General features: G+C 41.7%; 1 protein-coding gene across 2 annotated transcripts in view; it reads left to right on the top strand.

Annotated features, from left to right (window-relative positions):
* The window catches only part of LOC143996781 (cadherin-6-like), a 495,985-nt gene that overhangs the window by 430,079 nt on the left and 45,177 nt on the right, over positions 1–20,729 (top strand). For both annotated transcript variants that reach the window (XM_077492041.1, XM_077492042.1), the window contains exon 8: positions 19,392–19,528. In XM_077492041.1, coding sequence (XP_077348167.1) covers positions 19,392–19,528 — 137 coding nt within the window. The remainder of the gene's footprint in view (positions 1–19,391; positions 19,529–20,729) is intronic.

A 20,729-nucleotide genomic window follows, 5' to 3' on the forward strand; every position in this document is an offset into this window, starting at 1 on the left:
CCTATATCGGTGTGGTGTGTTTAACCACTTCAGCCTCGGACCAATAAATACCTTAAGGACCAGAGGTCTTTTTGCAATTTCGCACTGCGCTGCTTTAACTGGTAATTGCGCGGTCATGCAATATTGCACCCAAACGAAATTTGCGTCCTTTTCTTCCCACAAATAGAGCTTTCTTTTGATGGTATTTGATTGCCTCTGCGATTTTTTTTTTTTGCGATATAAATGGAAAAAGAGCGAAAATTTTGAAAAAAAAAGATATTTTCTTCTCTTTGTTATAAGAAAAATCGAATAAACTAAATTTTAGTCATACATTGAGGGCAAAATTTATTCAGCCACATGTCTTTAGTAAAAAAAATGTCAATAAGCGAATATTTTTTGGTTTGCGCAAAAGTTATAGCGTCTACAAACTAGAGTACATTTTCTGGAATTTACACAGCTTTTAATTTATGACTGCCGATCTCATTTCTTGAGGTGCTAAAATGGCAGGGCAGTACAAATCCCCCCCAAATGACCCCATTTTGGAAAGTAGACACCCCAAGGAAATTGCTGATGGGTATGTTGAGCCCATTGAATATTTATTTTTTTTGTCCTAAGGGATTGAATAATGACAAAAAAAAAAAAAAAAAATTTTTTTTACAAAAAGTTGTCACTAAATGATATATTGCTCACACATGCCATGGTTATATGTGGAATTGCACCCCAAAATACATTCTGCTGCTTCTCCCGAGTACGGGGATACCACATGTGTGGGACTTTTTGGGAGTCTAGTCGCGCACGGCACCCCGAAAACCAATCACCACCTTCAGGATTTCTAAGGGTGCAAATTTTTGATTTAACTCCTCACTACCTATCACAGTTTCGAAGGCCATAAAATGCCAAAATAGCACAAAACCCCCCCAAATGACCCCATTTTGGAAAGTAGACACCCCAAGCTATTTACTGAGAGGCATGTTGAGTCCATGGAATATTTTATATTTTGCCAAAAGTTGCGGGAATATTACAAACTTTTTTTTTTTTGCACAAAGTTGTCACTAAATGATATATTGCTCACACATGCTATGGGCAGAAGTCAAATTACACCCCAAAATAAATTCTGCTGCTTCTCCCGAGTACGGGGATACCACATGTGGGGGACTTTTTGGGAGCCTAGCCACGTACGGGACCCCGAAAACCAAGCACTGCCTTCCGGATTTGAATATAAAATGCTATAAAAAACAAACTAACCAGAGTCACCCGTAACACTTATACGGTGATCAGTGGTGATAGGGTTAACTAGGGGCAATCAGGTGGTTCAAATTTTTATTAGGTAGTATATGGGGGTCCCTGGCGCTATATAAAAACCTGACGGGGAACCTAAATAACTAACTGGCTAACCAGCGTCACCAGTGACACTTATACTGTGATCGCTGGTGAAAGGGGGTGAAAGGGTTAACTAGCAGCAATCAGGGGGTTAAAACCATTATTGGGTAGTATATCGGGGTACCTAGCGCTATAAAAACCTGGCGGTGAACCTAAAAAAATAACTAGCTACCTAGCGACACTAGCGACACTGATGCAGCGTTCAGAAAAATGATCGCTTAGTGACACTGGCAAAAGGGGGTGAAAGGGTTAACTAGCGGAAATCAGGGGGTTAAAACCATTATTGGGTAGTATATCGGGGTACCTAGCGCTATAAAAACCTGGCGGTGAACCTAAAAAAATAACTAGCTACCTAGCGACTGTAGCGACACTAATGCAGTGATCAGAAAAACGATCGCTTAGTGACACTGGCAAAAGGGGGTGAAAGGGTTAACTAGCGGCAATCAGGGGGTTAAAAACATTATTGGGTAGTATATCGGGGTACCTAGCGATATAAAAACCTGGCGGTGAACCTAAAAAAATAACTAGCTACCTAGCGACACATGCAGCGATCAGAAAAATGATCGCTTAGTGACACTGGCAAAAGGGGGTGAAAGGGTTAACTAGCGGCAATCAGGGGGTTAAAAACATTATTGGGTAGTATATCGGGGTACCTAGCGCTATAAAAACCTGGCGGTGAACCTAAAAAAATAACTAGCTACCTAGCGACTGTAGCGACACTAATGCAGCGATCAGAAAAACGATCGCTTAGTGACACTGGCAAAAGGGGGTGAAAGGGTTAACTAGCGGCAATCAGGGGGTTAAAAACATTATTGGGTAGTATATCGGGGTACCTAGCGATATAAAAACCTGGCGGTGAACCTAAAAAAATAACTAGCTACCTAGCGACACTAGCGACACATGCAGCGATCAGAAAAATGATCGCTTAGTGACACTGGCAAAAGGGGGTGAAAGGGTTAACTCTAGGGGCAATCAGGGGGTTAAATCTTTATTGGGGGGTGATAGGGGGCTACCCTGGACCTAACACTAACTGTCCTGACAGTTTTTACTGTCACAACTGACACTGAATGCATTGATCAGTAAAGAAATGATCAATGCAATCAGTGACACTGTGACTGGGGGGGGAGGGGGGGCGGGGGGATCGGGGGGCGATCGGGGGGGGGATCGGGGGGGGTTTGTGTGCCTGTGTGTACCTACATGTCAGTGTAGTGTTGGTGCACACTTACTTTTACTGTTCTCCTCGTAGTCCGGTCAAAAAGACCGCCCCGAGGAGAATGACATCACTTCCTCCTTCCTGTGTAAACAATACACAGGGGAGGAAGCTTCTCATTGGCCAGGAGCGATCCAGAGGGGGTGGCCGAAAACCAACGGCCATCCCCTCATCACGGAGCGCTCCTGGACCGAATCGGACCGCCGTAACCAGCGGGAGGGGGTCCGATCGGACCCCCCACCCGCTGGAAGGCAATCACGTAGATGTACGTGATTATGCCTGCCTGTGCCATTGTGCTGACGTACAATGGCAATACGGCGGTCCTGAAGTGGTTAACCACCTTCAGACCGGACCATTTTGCTGGTAAATGACCAGAGGTCTTTTTACACTTTGGCACTGCGCTGCTTTAACTGGTAATTGCGCGGTCATGCAATGTTGTACCCAAACAAAATTTGCGTCCTTTTCTTCCCACAAATAGAGCTTTCTTTTGATGGTATTTGATTGCCTCTGCGATTTTTATTTTTTGCGATATAAACGTAAAAAGACCGCAAATTTTGAAAAAAAATGATATTTTCTACTTTTTGTTATTAGAAAAATCCAATAAACTCAATTTTAGTCATACATTTAGGCCAAAATGTATTCAGCCACATGTCTTTGGTAAAAAAAAAGTCAATAATTGTATATTTATTGGTTTGCGCAAAAGTTGTCACATCTACAAACTAAGGTACGTTTTCTGGAATTTACGCAGCTTTTAGTTTACGACTGCCTATCTCATTTCTTGAGGTGCTAAAATGGTAGGGCAGTACAAAACCCTCCCAAATGACCCCATTTTGGAAAGTAGACCCCCTAAGGAAATTGATAAGAGGCATGTTGAACCCATTGAATATTTTATTTTTTTGCCTCAAGTGATTGAATAATGACAAAAAAATTTTTTTTTTTTTTTTTTACACAAAGTTGTCACTAAATGATATATTGCTCACACATGCTATGGGCATATGTGAAATGACACCCCAAAATAAATTCTGCTGCTTCTCCTGAGTACGGGGATACCACATATGTGGGACTTTTTGGGAGCCTAGCCGCGTACGGGGCCCCGAAAACCAAGCACCGCCTTCAGGCTTTCTAAGGGCGTAAATTTTTGAGTTCACTTCTCACTACCTATTACAGTTTTGAAGGCCATAAAATGCCAAGATGGCACAAAACCCCCACAAACGACCCCATTTTAGAAAGTAGACACCCCAAGCTATTTGCTGAGAGGCATGTTGAGTCCATGGAATATTTTATATTTTGCCACAAGTTGCGGGAATATTACAAACTTTTTTTTTTCACAAAGTTGTCACTAAATGATATATTGCTCACGCATGCCATGGGCATATGTGAAATGACACCCCAAAATAAATTCTGCTGCTTCTCCTGAGTACGGGGATACCACATATGTGGGACTTTTTGGGAGCCTAGCCGCGTACGGGGCCTGAAAACCAAGCACCGCCTTCAGGCTTTCTAAGGGCGTTACAGTTTTGAAGCCCATAAAATGCCAAGATGGCACAAACCCCCCCCCCCAAATGACCCCATTTTGGAAAGTAGACACCCCTAAATTTAGGGGTACACTAGTGAGACTAGGTAATAAATGGCGGGTGCCCTGAAACTATAAAAAAATAACTAACCAACCAGCGTCCCCTGTAACAGTTATATGGTGATCACTGGTGAAAGGGTTAACTAGGGGGCAATCAGGGGGCTTTATGCGGTAGTATATGGGGGTCCCTGGCGCTATAAAAAGCTGCGGCGAACCTAAATACCTACCTGCCTAACTAGCGTCACCTGTGACACTAATACAGCGATCAGAAAAACGATCGCTTATTAGGCTGGGTTCACACTGGAGCGATGCGGGAACGCCACGAATGCGCGGCGGGTTCCCGCATCGCATGCCTCCCGGCGGCAGTTCACACTGCCCTATGCGAACTGCTGGGAGTGTCAGTGAAATGTTAATGACACCCCCAGATCAGTTCGCATATCGCAGTGCGATCTGCAAACTTGGATCGCATGGTGTGAACACCCATGCGATCCGATTCTGCTGCGGACCAAAAAAAGGGTCCCGTGCGAGTTTGCGGCGGGTGCGACACGAATTCAGCCATACTATCTGTATAGCTGAACTCGAATCGCACAGAGATCGGATGTGATTTGCACTGCAGTGCGGTGCGAATCACATCCATTCTCATAAACCGCTGCAATGTGAACCCAGCCTTAGTGACACTGGCGACGGGGGGTGATCACGGGGTTAAACCTTTATTGGGGGGGTTAGGGGGGTACCTTAGAACTAAAGGGGGCTAACCCTAACTGCCCTAACAGTTATTAGTCACAAATGACACCCGCCGGGTGATCAGGGGGTTAAACCTTTATTAGGTAATAAATGGCGGGTGCCCTGAAACTATAAAACAGTTATATGGTGATCACTGGTGAAAGGGTTAACTAGGGGGCAATCAGGGGGCTTTATGCGGTAGTATATGGGGGTCCCTGGCGCTATAAAAAGCTGCGGCGAACCTAAATACCTACCTGCCTAACTAGCGTCACCTGTGACACTAATACGGCGATCAGAAAAATGATCGCTTATTAGGCTGGGTTCACACTGGAGCGATGCGGAAACGCCGCAAATCCGTGGCGGGTTCCCGCATCGCATGCCTCCCGGCGGCAGTTCACACTGCCCTATGCGGACTGCTGGGAGTGTCAGTGAAATGTTACTGACACCCCCAGATCAGTTCGCATATCGCAGTGCGATCTGCAAACTCGGATCGCATGGTGTGAACACCCATGCGATCCGATTCTGCTGCGGGCCAAAAAAAGGGTCCCGTGCGAATTTGCGGCGGGTGCGGCGGGTGTGGCGGGTGCGGCGAATGGCTGAACTCGAATCGCACAGAGATCGGATGTGATTTGCACTGCAGTGCGGTGCGAATCACATTCGTTCTCATAAACCGCTGCAATGTGAACCCAGCCTTAGTGACACTGGCGACGGGGGGTGATCACGGGGTTAAACCTTTATTGGGGGGGTTAGGGGGGTACATTAAAACTAAAGGGGGCTAACCCTAACTGCCCTAACAGTTATTACAGTCACAAATGACACCAATGCAAAAAAAAAAAAAAAATGACATTGGTGTCACTGTGACTGGGGGGCAGGGGTAATTGGGGGGGGTGATCGGGGGGGGTGTGAGTGTGCCTGGCATGTTCTACTGTGTGTGTAGAGTGTTGGTGCAACTCACCGATCCGCTCTCCTCCGTGTCGGAACGAAAAATACCGACACGGAGGAGAGAATACATCACTTCTTCTCCTGTGTTTACATCACAGGAGAGGAAGTGATGTCACGGGGGATTCCTATTCGTCTGGAGCGATCGCGAGGGGGTGGCCATGAATGAATGGCCGCCCCCTCGTCCCGGATCGCTCCCGGACGAAAACCGACCGCCGCAGGCACCGGGCGGGGGCCCGATCGGGCCCCCGACCTGCGGGAGGCAAGGGACGTACATGTACGCCAATATGCCTGCCCGTGCCATGCTGTCGACGTACATCGTCGTGCGGCGGTCGGCAACTGGTTAAAACACGTTGGAGATTACAAGCAAAACGTTTTTTGTTGATGGGATGATGGACTAATATTTGAACATTAGTATATGCATTTCCCTGTCTGCACTTTGTTAATATTTTTTGATTTCATGCTTTATTTATTCACTCATTTGCTTCACATAGCATTTATCGGATCAGTATAGCGCAGCTTATTTGGGAATAACTGATGACAGATGGCACTTATACATGGCACTGATGACAGATGGCACTTATACGTGGCAATGATGACAGATGGCACTTATACATGGCACTGATGACACGTGGCACTAATACGTGGCACTGATGACAGATGGCACTAATATGTGGCACTGATGACAGATGGCACTAATACGTGGCACTAATACGTGGCACCTATGACAGATGGCACTAATACATGGCACCGATGATGAGTGACACTGATGACAGATGGCACTGATAAGTGGCATTGATGACACGGGACACTGACAACAGATGGCAACCGACACTGACAGGTGGCACTGACGACAAATGGCACTGATACGTGGCACTGATGACAGATGGCACTAATATGTGGCACTGATGACAGATGGCACTATGTGGCACTGATGACACGTGGCACTGATGACAGATGTCACTTATATGTGGCACTGATGACAGATGGCACTGGGGGACAAATGGCACTGACAACAGGTGGCACTGGGGATAGATAGCACTAACAGATGACACTGGGGACAGATAGCACTAACAGGTGACACTGGGGGCAGGTAGCACTGGGGAGGATGGCACTGGGCGAGGATGGCACTGGGGTGGATGGCACTGGGGAGGATGGTACTGGGGCGGATGGCACTGGGGGAGGATGGCTCTGGGGCGGATGGCACTTTTTTTAACTTTTGTTTTCACTTACGGCCGCTGCAGCCATTCATCTCTCCTTTCTCACACGCTGTCTGTGTAAGTAGGGAGAGCGGCGCTGAGAGATGATCTCATATGTTTACATATGAGATCATCTCTCATTGGATAGGCCGATCGCGCTGTAAACGGTAGCTGTGATTGGCCGTTTACAGAGATCTGTGACTGGCTGTGTCCGAGGGACACGGCCAACACAGAACTTTCCCGATGCGCGCTCCCGGGAGCGCGCATTGCGGAAGTAAACAGGAGGACGTCCAGGGACGGCCTCCCAGCAGATAGCGTCCACTCTGTAGCCATCTTTCGGCTAAACGGGGGGAGCGAAGTGGTTAAATTGTAATGTGCAAGATCTGCAAAATTTCATAGAAAAGTTTCATAGAAAAAAGTGTACAGTCTGTATGTAGCAGTTCTTCATACGAATAAACAATAAGGTGACTTTAGTGCTCATTCAGAAAAGGTCGGTGACTTCTGTGCTCGCCCCCTCGGGTCCCCACTCACCAGATCCCTGTACCCCCAGGGGGTTACTGTACGTGCGTGTTGTATCTCAATCTCCAGATGCTTGTCAGCCAGATCCTCCACCTTCTTTCACTCCTTTATAATTCGGGTGATTCCTCTTTAAAACGGTTAAAGGCAAGCCAATAGATCCTCAAAGGGATGAAAAAATTGTTCCTATAGTGCAGTACGTTTGTCACCAAAAATTCTTTTTATTATTGAAAAAAATATTTGTACAAAACAACCCAAAAAAAACAAAATCACAAAATCAAAAATTTTTTTAAATTCATCAAAAACATACATAAAAAATATAATAAGAATAATAAGAATAATAAGAGTTAAGAAGGTTTCAGCAGGATCCCACGGTTACATCCACAGAGGATATCCTCAATGTTAAAATAAGAAAGAGGCTGGATAGTGTATTATTGTGTGTTTATAAGTTTAATTAAAAAAATAAGATCAGGGTACTCAGGTTTCAATGGTTCTTCCAGCGCACCAAACTATACAAAGCATAAAATAGCAAAAAACCTCTTCCAGGTAGCTTCAAATCCTATGTGTCGCCAGTAGTCTGCTCAAACAAGCATGAAACTGTCTCCTCCACTGTCCTGGCCCTTCAACTACATGTGACAACACAGGGCTAATCACGTGTCTTCCTCAGGGGGATCTTATTGGATGGTGGAGACTACTACTACCTAGTAGTCTCCACCATCCAATCAGATCCCTCTGAGGAAAACACGTGATTAGCCCGTAGAGACAGTATCATGCTTGTGGATGTAATCGTGGGATCCTGCTGAAAACATCTTAACTCAGAGCCCAGGAGTGGTTCAACAGCAAATTTGGACCAAACTTAGTTGTGTGGTCACACTGCTTGAGGTGAGCGCAGTCACACGGAGGGTGGGGAAGCACATGTGCAAAGTCACCTTCTTACTGAACAGGATTTTTCTTCACAAGAATCACTTTATGGAGTATTATTGAACCTATGCACTTTAATATCTGAGGATTTGAAGATTACTGAGGACATTGTTTTCTTGGTACACATTTTATTTAATGGAAGGATTTATTTCAATGTGAACTTGCTTGATTTTCACTGTGAACTTGCTTGATTAACTCATTTTCATAGCACCATATTTTATATTCATTTCTTTTTTTTGTATACTTAGTATTGATGGTATTGCAAGGATGGAAGGATTTTTTCACTGTGAACTTGCTTGTTTTTCTTGGTGAACTAGCTTGATTTACAAATTCTCACACTATAATGTATATACAATTCTCTTTTTTAGTATTGATGTTATTATAATAGTACTTTTTTTATCATTAAGGCTATTATTGCACAGCTCTGCATTCTCTATTTTTATACAGTTTTTTTCACACGTTATGAGATTGTGATTGATGCATAGCAGCTGTCTATAAGCACTTGATTCACCGTCACACTTATTGTTTTCAATCACACTAAAAGCTAATTGTAGATTAGGGCTTGTATAGGCTAGTTTGCAGAATGTTTTATTATTTATATGAGTACATTAACTTACACATAGGAGTGGAGGCCAGGGATGGTCTGCTGGGTGAAAAAAATGACAGTTATATACTTATAGGTGTGGTGCAGCACCAGCTGCAAAGTCATGGTAGGGGTGAAGACACTGCCAGCTGGAACAGGGGCAGCTGTAAAGCCAGCAGTTTTGCCACTCCAGCAGCTGTGAAAGAGAGACCTGCTTGCTTCAAAACAAAATGCTGCTGGAGATGAAAGGGTGGTGTTAGGAGACTTAAAGCAAGGCTGAAGCCTATTTTTTACTCTAATCAGCGTGGGCCCTTGGTGACTGTCTTCTCCCTTTGATTGCTGTAAGGTAGGACTCTCAAACCCTTTCTTAGCCCTTGTACACACGGTCAGAGATTCCGACAACCAAATCCGTCGGATTTTGTCCGACGGATTTTGTCCGAAACTGTTGTATACACACGGTCGGACAAAGTTGTCGGAAAATCCGACGTGATGATGTTATTTTGTTACGACGGGACTATGTTCACGCTAGTAGCCAAAAGCTTTGGTGTAGGAATTTGATCTGAGCATGCGTGGCACTTTGTCCGATCGGAATTCTCTACACATGATCGGAGTATGTCCGATCGGAGCATTTTGTCGTAAAATATTTCCGGCAAGTTGGAAAAGTTGGTCCGACAGATATTCCGATGGAAACAGTCCGATGCAGACCACACACAGTCGGAATATCCGACAAAACGCTCTGATCGGACACATTCTGACTGAATCTCCGACCGTGTGTACAAGGGCTTAGACTTTCATCCCTCTGCAAGCTGCTCCTGTTTACACCATGTCTCATTGATGTTGTTATTCGCCTCTTCTATAATCTCTGTCACCCAAGAGCGATTTGCCACCTCATTATCCCAACCCTCATCATCTCTCTAACCCATTGGGCAGCAACACCTGATAACAATATTTTTGCACATTCTGTCTCCTGAAGCAAATTACTAATGCTGTGCTGAATTAATTCAGCTCATTTCCTGCATGTCAGTTTCCGTGTCTGTGGGGCAAAAGCAGGATTAACTGTAGAGTAAGGCCCTGTACACACGGTCGGACTTTCCGACGACAAAATCCATCTGATTTTTCTTCCAATGGATTTTGGCCCAAACTTGTCTAGCATACGCATGGTCACACAAAGTTGTCAGAAAATCTAATCGGTCTGAACGTGGTGACGGAATTGTCTACACACGATCGGAATTTAAACGATCGGATTTTGTTGTTGGAAAATTTTAGATCCAGCTCTAAAACTTTGTGTGTCGGAAATTCTGACGGAAAAAGTCCAATGGAGCCCAATCGGATTTTCCGAAAACACAATCCAATCACACAATTTCCATTAGAAAGTCCGACCGAGTGTAGAGGGCATAAGAAGAGGGCACATTTACAGCTGCTGAGGAAAATGCCCCAAGAAGTAGGAAGAAGATAAGAAAGGCTCAACAACCTCCTTCATGTACCTATAGCTGCCACTGCCAGAAAGAAACAGCAGACATGCTTTGCCTCCCGAGGGTGGAGGCCATTGCGTTGTCTTGCAGATACAGAACCTTCCTGGCCCTTAATAGCTGTGTGTTAAGAACCTCTGCCTCTCCCTGTAGGCCTCCCAGACATAATGACTATGGCAATAGGGGGGTTGAGGATATGCTGCTTTGGTGAATATAACAATATGGTGATGTATGCTAGGTTTGTGCCAAGGCTAGATCTGCCTGTGCCAGCAACAAGTTCACACTGCTGTTTTCTGAGGCAATGGTAATATTAGCCTCATCCTGTACATAGAATTTCCAGCTCATAGGAGATCAGTGTACATGCCATGCGAAAGAGTATGATCATGAATGGGGTCAGTTAACTAACTAGCAGTTAACCCTTTGTACACACAAACAATAGCTACCACTTCATGTGTTAACAGAAACAAGCAATAATCATAGTATCTGCTGTAATAATTCTGACCTTTGGGGAATGTCTCTGATACTCACTGTCATGCAGGAAGCTTCATGTTTAGAGCAGTTAGAGAATCAGCTTAACAATTGTATCATTTTCATGAAATAAAGAGAAAGGGATGCAAGAGAAATGTCATGACATTAAAAAATATTACAACGTAGACAATAGCAACAGTAAACCAAACAGGATTCAAAGTGAAAAACTGCTTAGAAAAGTTCTCAATCTTTGGTTCTAAGTCCAATCCACTGCAGCATAAGTCCAATTCTGAAAGAGGCACTGGCCCTCCGAGGGCACTTTTGGCATTAATGCATAGTATTGATGGAAAATTGAGAGCTCTTGGCTGCCGATTGCAGCAGCTTTTCATGGACCTTCTAGAGCAGGCATGTCCAAAGCATGGCCATTGGACAACTGTTCTGTGTATCATAAAAGGCGAGACTTTGTATTAGAGAGTGCAGAAGATTCTCCTGTATGTAATCTGTTGGTGCTCGCAACACCCCCCCCCCCCCCCCCCCCGCCCACCGTCCCTTCCGAGGCTGCAAATGGGCATCAATCAGGCTGCACTGATGGAAATGGTGAGGCTGCATTCATGGCAATGGTATGGCTTCATTCATGGCAATGGTAAGGCTGAATTCATGGCAATGGTGGGGCTGCATTTGAGGCTGCATTCATGGCAATGGTGAGGCTGCAGATGGCCACTGATTAGGCTGTATTGATGGGCACTGACCCTTATTTGCTTCACAGTTCTTTATTTACATTTTTTTTTTCACAAAAGTTCCCTCTTAAAGTGAAGTTGCATGTTATACGCCGATAAATATGGTATATCTAAATAACATGCCCAAGCTCATCCTTAGTAGTGAGTTGCACTCGGGGATTCATTGGGGGCCACAAAAGATATATATATATATATATATATATATATATATATATATATCCAAATAACACGCCCAAGCTCATCTCTTCACCACACACAGCTGCAAAGGCAAGATAATTTGTGTCGGGCAGTGTATTAGTGCTCAGATGAACAAACTTAGACCGAATTTTAATGGTTAAAAGATCGTCAGGCAAAATGGTCGGCCCTCACACATGTTTACATCAAATCTGGCCCTCTTTGGAAAAAGTTTGGACGCCCCTGCTCTACAGGGTGTCTCTGAGACAATCCTCACCAATCAAGAGAGCTGAGGGTTTGGAGTTAGGCGGGCTGAAATGTTTAAAATATTTCAGCAGACACTCTCTCTAATGCCCCTTTCCTAACTGCATCAAAACTTCTAGCTGACCATGTTTTACAGTCAACAGCCAACATGATATTGCACAGAATGAAATCACAATTTCAAAGACCTTAAAAATGATATTGATTTTATGTATGACTTCCTCTGAAGGGGTAATGTATCCAATCGCTGCCTCCTGGACATCGTAATATAGGAGTGTTTGGTACCTAACTGATCATTACTTTTTTGGTACATTAGTGTAGACAATCATTATTAATGTAATGCCATTGTGTCAATAACTAAGGAATTTGTATAAAATAAAACTCTAGGCAGCCCACTTGTATGTTTGTTTAGGTCACAACCCCAGTCTGACAGATGTGTCTTCCTCCATATTGTTTATAATAGGCTAAATTAGGTTTTCCAGATACTAAGTACTGTTTTTTAATCATTTAGTCATTTACAACCAGCCTATTAACAGATTATGCAGCCTTGGTCAAGATGTTTATGTAATATTGTCAGCTGTTTTCTGGTGAGATTATATGTATCTTAATGACTCTATCTGTCCATTACGCTCATGAGATTTTCCAAGCCGATTGTTTTTGTGCTGACTTGCAAAATTTGGAAAAATACAAATGGCAGTGTGTTTAGTGCAAATTTCCCTCATTCTTACTGGATGTAAAGTTTATCAGATTTTATTAAGAAAAAAAAAAAGCAAAATGATATAGAAATAAAATATACCTCCCTAAAAAATATCTAAAATACTAAACCACAACCCAAAAGCACAAAAACCCTAAACTATATGTATTAGATAATTGTTTTAATTATTAGAAACTTAAAAAAATGTGTGTTTGTGTGTGTGAAAAGCCAACAATTCACAAAAGGACCCACGAGAGGGGCCCAGAAACTGAAAACCAACAGAAGTTGTTGACGGCACGAACAAAAAGATGTGTTTATTCTGAGAACAAATATATGTAACCCACCACAATGCAGTGAGTTCAAAGTAATGTAGCACAATACAGCAGAGTGAATAGGGGACCAAAACAGCCCACCAAACTGCAATGTGGTGCAGCACAATACAGCACCATATATGGCAGTAGCTATATCTCCCTGAAAATGCTCTGTCAGTTGTCCCTATCTACTTCAACTCCACATGCACTGACAAAAGACAGCAGGGAACCCTTCATTTTATTGGGAGGGAAACGGCACATTAAACAGCTCCCCTTACTGGCCCTTCTAAGCCACCTAACCACAGGTCTAAGGGCAAGGATTAGCGAATCAGCAATTGGTTGCTATAGTGGTGATCAGTGGCATTCATTTACTGTTTTTCCAAACTGTGAACAACTAGAGTTAGGGTTTTTGCTCACAGCCTTATCCATCCACCTGGCACATTAAACACACCAATGGCTCAGGCTTTTGAGGGAGATAATTGTGATCAGACAACCTGTCAAATCCCTATCCCCCTTCCCCCAAATAATCTTCTGCTCTGGGGATGAAAGTGCAAATGGACATTACACTTAGGGAAGCACCAAAGAATCGAAATAGTTGCTATGGCTTACAAGAATAGTTTTGAGTGACAGGAGGACTTCTGAGGCCTTCCTCCTAAGCTGCTGGAAACAGCCTTGTGCCTGCTACTGTCACCTACCAGGAACGCTGACACTGAGCCTGTACAACCTCTACCCATGCGCCTCCTAAAGTGCCCATCACAGCCGTGTGCTTGCTGCTTTTACCTGCTGGGAACACCGAGCCTGCTAGTTCAGCTTGCTAGTTCAGGGCTTGTTCATTTCGGCAGAACTAGCATGTTAGTTTGAAGGAGTGGAGTAGTAAGACTGTCAGCACACAACACAGGCTGACAGATACTACACTTGTCCACGAGATACTAAAGTACACACAAGTCAACAGTCTTAAGCCCTGTTCATACTAGCATTAAAAGTAGGATTTTAAGGACTATAGTAACGCACCGTAAAAATGTGGGTTTGTGGTAAGTTAGGACTTGTTCACAACAGGCAATAAAAATGCATTTGGGGTGCGTTTTTAACGTACCTTCACGTGTCAAATGCGTATCAAATACGCATAAGGCATTTGGATAATGATTGTAACTTGCATTGAACGCGCATCAAACTCAATGAACCACTCGCATTATAGGTGTGTTTGTTAAGCATCAGTATTTTGAGCAATTGTGAAAAAGTCCTTACTACCCCACCCTCTCCCTGAATATCTGGTGGCTAAGACAAAAATGTTTAAAGCGTAACTCCACTTTCGTGGGCAAAAAAAATAGCAAATAAAGAAAAAATAATATAGAGCATACAATTGCAATATGAATCATATTGTAAGTGAATATCATTAAACATTAATGATTATTAATTAATTTGCAGCTCTGTCATTTTCTTGGAATGCATTGCTATATGGCTACCTGGAGTTGTTCTATACACAGTGTGTGTACTGACCACTCCCCAGAAACATCATTTCCTGCTTGTGTGATTGGCTCACCAGTTTTCCCAGAAGTCTGCCTAAAATACAAATCAGATTTCAGGCATCCCCTGCAACAAAAATGTAATTTTTGTAGAAATACTTTCATAGAAACACGTCTAAATGGATGCAGGTCAAGCAGATTTCCTCATTAGTGCTCTGCAGCTGCACACCTGACAGTTAATTATGAAAACACTCCCATTAGACCCCCTCAGAACAGGTGCAGAGAAAAACACACAAGGATTTCTTCAGAATAACAAAAGGTAGGAATCTGCGACAAAGTTTGTTATAATCCTTGCAATGTGCATAGATCACACAGAGGGGAATGTTTTTTTCTCAACAAAAGTGAAGGTACGCTTTAACACTGGTAATGTTTATTTACAAAAAAATGGTAGAGGAGATCAGAGGTGGCACAGGGGGCTAAAAGATTACAAAGCAGAGCTTTGGAATGATAAGTGGTTGGGGGATTTACTGCTGCCTGTTACTTGCCTATAGGAACTCCTATATTTTGGGCTTTAGATGGAGGTGGAATTTCAACTAGCACCACAGCACAGATTTGAATGGAACCAAGTGTTATGTACACTAAGTGCCCTGAAACATTTAACAAGTATTTGTTCCTCTGGTGAGACTTTGGGAATAATATTTTGATTTAATTCTCTTTTTCATACATTTCATGCATACTTTATTCCTGTTTTTTTGTTACCTTTTCCCCTTTTATTGAGTGGCGTATCTCTGTTTTATGTGCATGGTCTTAAATTACAGCAGCTTCTAATTGCACTTTATCTCTAACAAAAGACCTTAAGGAGCCACTGTGTCCTGATGATTAGCTTATGTAGAAAGGAAAATAAGGAGACGCAGATCTTACAGAATTACACAGAGCAACATAAATCATTCAACATGAGCACATAATGTATGTTTTACTTTAGTTAGCCTTTCATAGCTATCATTTTGCTATTATGAACATGCGAATACCAATAGCTATTTTATTTTATTTAAAATGTGTTGTTTTTGAAAGCCATTGGCTCTATTATTTTTTATATGTTTTGGTAAGTGTTTGTACAGTAAGCAACCATTCCTTGAAGAGTCACTAAACATAAAACTACAGTTTATTAATGAATATATATATTGAAGCATTGAAAGACCTTCATGCAGATGTTCATAATGTATATATTAAGGACAGTGAAGATATTTGAGTTTGTCATCAAAATTTCATATACATAAATATTGTTGGTTATTAGGCTGATTTTGGAGCTCTTAATTTTCTACAATGCTATTGTAATACATGTCTGATGTGTGGATGAAAGCACTGGACCAATAGCAGTGAGATTTGGTTGTGATATATACAATGGACTACATCTTCCTTCAAATGAGCTGACCCGTAATGAAAGTATAGTGTATGTGGACCTTGTTCTGGTCCTAGACTGGCATCAGTTCATAGTGCCTTTAAGATTTGAAAGTCTTTTTCAAGCCTTAATATAGATCTCCTATTGCATTGCATCATAATTCTATTGACATTCACTGCTCAAGCCCCTAAGAAAGGGGAGACCTTTCCCCCAAAACATGTTGACTGTATTTGATGCTCTTAACCAATGACCATTTCAAAAAGTACTCTGAGTGAGATGAACCTTTGTACTACAGTAGGTGCACCTCAGTACCCACCCCAGAGTTTATTGGCTACACATGGAATTACAATACATTAGATCCCTTTAAAAAAATAAATTAATCAGTGTTTAAAGATGCTGATTATGTTTTAAATAAGGCCGACCAAAGATGGTTCCAAGCTCAGCCAGTTCCTGCTGATTCAAACTATGTTTGGGCAGGCTGAATGTTCCAAGTTTAACAATCGATCAACTTGGGTACAACCAGCCAGTCGGATTTTACTTGCGATTATTGCTAGCGGCTGTTATAGCTGCTAGCAATAATTACTGTCTTCTCCCGGGGGGGGGTGGGCAGCTTCCCCCACTGAGAGAATACAATGTGCCAGCAGGAGAGCTTACCCTGTCAGCACTGTATTTGTTAATGGGGGAACCATGCAAATTTCTTGACTGCAACCCGTGGTTGCAGGAAAGATATGTGCACTGACTATGGCCTGCCTAAGTCAATCTAATACCCTTTTGGTCACAATCAGAAATGTTTTAATGCTCACCAATAGCTAATCAGGGTGAGTTGGGTCATCAGGCTCAACCCTTCACCCTATCCCCCTTATAAAATCATGCTAGTGTCTGTTTCCAGTCCTGGCTGGATAGATCTCCTTTGCCAGGTTAAAGTATATGTCAGGGCAAAAAACATGCAGTACATTTCTGCAATACGTACACATTTTGCCATGTTTTATACCTTAAAGTGGTTCTAAAGCCAAAAGTATATATATATATATATATATATATATTCTTTTTTTTTTTTTACCTTAATGCATTATTATTTTAGTTATCAAACAGATAAAACAAAAGCTTTGAGACTTAAATGGTATATTCAATGGACAAAAAGGGAACAAGTTAGATACATTTTCTTTTAATTGCATACACTTTAACAACTAGACAGTTTGCCTACATTGTATATTTTTTAATATCCTTTCACATCACCACAGTAAAACCAAGGGTCTGTTTTCTGAACTCTTTTTTTTTTTCTGAATTTTCATCATGCAGATGTGTTACAATACAGCCTATGATAGAAACATTTGTTTTTGTTATTTGATATCCTCAATTGTCACTAAAATGTTGTGGCTCAAAGTGACTCCATCACTGTCACTGAAATATGCAGCAGTCTTAAAGTGGAAGTCCATGCTAAAACTAAGATCTCTGCATCTATAGCCACCAACATTCTAACACTAACCTATCTAGCCCTGAAAAGAAAAAATGAGTGTACATACCTTTTCTGCAGGCAATCCGACCCCATCTCCAGCTCTGATCCCACACTGAGCTGTCAGTTGCGGCTTTGCTGTGTAGGCGGGTGCAGAGAACACATCCGTCAATGGACGTCTCATAGTAACTCTATGACTGATGTCAGCTTCTGCCACTGTAAACTGATTTTTTCTTTTCAGGGCTAGACAGGTTAGTGCTAGAATGTTGGTGGCTGTAGATGCAGGGATTTTAGTTTTTGCCTGGACTTCCACTTTAAAGTCCATCTAAACCCTCTATTTTTTTCTTGACAGTTTGATAAACAAGCATGTTCAATGCAATCTAGTGTGTTAAATGACTTAAAAGAAATGTGCTGTACCTTTTTTAATGGTAATGCAGCTGGGAGGCTGCTAGACAGATCTTGAGCAGGTGGGAAAGAGCAGAGTTTTAAAACCATTTCCTAAGCTCCTGCTGCAATGTGCTGGGACTCTAAAGGGCTGTGGCCAGTGCTGGCTATGTCTGTTCATTGATAGGGCCATCGATGGCCCAAAATCTAAGCAGCTACTGAAGCATTAAGGGTAGGTGCACTGTGGTAATTTTCATTGTGGAAGGAAGAGCATTGTAATCCTATTAAAAGAAGTTACTATCAAAATATTGTAATGGTGGCATTAACAAGTGTTTAGAAAATGCTCCGGGGGGAACAAAGAGTCTGGTGATGTTATGGGTAGCCTACATCACAAATGTGATTTTATGATTTGACCATAGTGTGTTGTCTGGACTAGGAGTAGGGACATGATTACAACTGCAATCGAGATAGGGTCGGAGTCATGCAATCACAGATAGCGATAGGGATTTTTTTTTTTAAACTTACCTCCAATGTTCTTTAAGCTCATGTTTGTATTTTTAGTTTCATTTTGTTGGCCAACAAATGTGTACGGCAAGTAAAAACACCTAGACCTTCATTATTACTTCCCTATTAGCGCAAGAGTTTTCCCCATCAGCAACTTGTCCAGCAGCTGATTCTTTCTCTGTTACCCTTGTATAATGAAGCTCAGGTTGACATCAAGAAAGATAACAAAGGTCAAAAACATGATATCAAGCATAAAGTGAGGGCAGGAAAGATATCTGCTGCCTTGAGAGGAAGGTAACACACTTGGAAGCATACTTCTGCTTGCCATGATGAAAACAGCCAAAACTTATTTTGAGAAATTGGTTTGCGTAAGTATTGATTATTGATTCATATTAATGTAGATATATTGTTTCACATCAGATCCTGGTTTGGTCTTAATGGTTGGTGTAAGTGGTATAGCCTATGTTATAGAAATTGGCTTAGTTTCTTATTTTGAATATAGCTGTATAAATGAGGACAGATTATGTCTCCTTCATTAACAGATAATTGGAAAAAGTCAAGGCTGCGGCAGCAACAAGCACGCTACACAATAGCTTAATTGCTGTATAGTGCATGAACTTCTGTTAATCCTAATGTGTCCTATGCACTTTGATAATATACTTTAAAATCTCTTTATAGAATTCATGTACCTTGAAGGACACTGCTGTAAGGACAGCTTGTTGTGTATCTAAAAAAAACTTCTGATTTAAGCTTTAGTCAGAGGGGGAATAACCCAAGAACTTGTTGTTATGAAGCTGAGGTTTTATTAAAAATGTTTTGACATTTATAGTGTTAGATATTTCCTGATACTAAGACGTTGCTTTTAACAATGTAGTGACATTGCAAGCTTTTTAAGTAATTGTATGCTCTTTTTTTTTGCTCCTATTTTCAAATAGCAGCAATTTCTAAATGTCATTCCTAATTCAATGTGCTGTACTAAAGCTGTTAACACTTTTCTGGGCAACGTGTTAGAGAAAGGACAACATTTAATCATTGGGCTTTTTAATTTCAGGTATTCTGTGGATAGACACACAGACATGGATAGGATATTCAACATCGATTCTGGAAATGGATCAATTTTTACATCCAAACCTCTAGATCGGGAGTCGTCCTTGTGGCACAATATCACAGTAATAGCTACAGAGATGAGTAAGTCAATTCTAAATACCAACATTTTCCCTGTAGTAATGAAGCAGGTCCTTGTTGAATTGATCTTAAGAAATATACTGGACAGTAAGACTGGGCTTGTTGAACTAATTATTTCAGTACCATATCTACTCCTTGGTTATATGCAGGAATGAGCAAATCAACCTGAGTTCAGTTCATGGGCCATTTCTCAAACCATATTTGAAGCCTAAAAATGTAATCCAAATCCCACTGAAGTGTTTTGGGATGGGGCAAATCTTGAAAATCAGGTCTATCTATAGATTGAAAATCTATTTTCAAGACTAATAGGCAATGCATCGTCAAATGAAGGGCATGAGGACCTGGGCACTGCCATGTACCAATGCAAAAAAAATAAAAATAAATGTTTAACCAGCTTACAACAGGTATCATGATTTTTATGCAACTGCTCAAAAATAGTTCAAGACTGAAATCCCTCTTCCAGAGACAAGGCAGTTTTATCCTGAAATACAAGTTAGAGTGCAATATTTCTGATACAGTAGTCACACATATATTACAGTGGTTAAAGAATATACAAGCATCTTGATTGGGCTGCAGTGTAAAAGGAAAAGATGTAGCAGTTTTCATAATGGAATCAAAATCAGAGTGTATTTTTTCAGAGACAATGAACAGAAATATTTTTCAGACTCAATACGCAGTATGTAAGCTGTTTTACTAGTCTGCAATTTCAGATAAAGAGACAAGACAGGTATTATCATGAAATAAGAAATTAAACTTCAGTACTTGAAAGATGAGTAGCCAGAAATATTGCAATGCACACTACTATAGCAGCTTTAGTAGACCCAAATTTCATAGAGAGATCAAGCTTATGAAATAAAAAATAAGAGTGCATTATTTATTATTATTAGAGATGCCATCGACAGCATGTATACACTATTACTAGGCCACAGAAGAAAAGACCAGGCAGGTTTCAATCAAGAAACTAAAACCAGAGTGTATTATTTCACAGAAATCTTGTACAGCTGAGGCACACATGTAAGCAGCTCTAGTACATTGCAGAGCAGTGCAATTTAAGAGGAATGGAATAGGCAGGATTTAATCAATAAATCCAAAATACAGTGTATTGTTTCACAGGAAAAAAAAATACAGAAATAATGTATCAATTTCATGCATAATATCTAAGTCCTTTTATTAGGCCACAGTTTAACGGGGAGAGACTAAGAAT

Source organism: Lithobates pipiens, unplaced genomic scaffold (genome assembly GCF_037356315.1).
Source record: "Lithobates pipiens isolate NorthernLeopardFrog02 unplaced genomic scaffold, aLitPip1_a1.2 Scaffold_19, whole genome shotgun sequence".
NCBI lineage: Eukaryota > Metazoa > Chordata > Amphibia > Anura > Ranidae > Lithobates > Lithobates pipiens.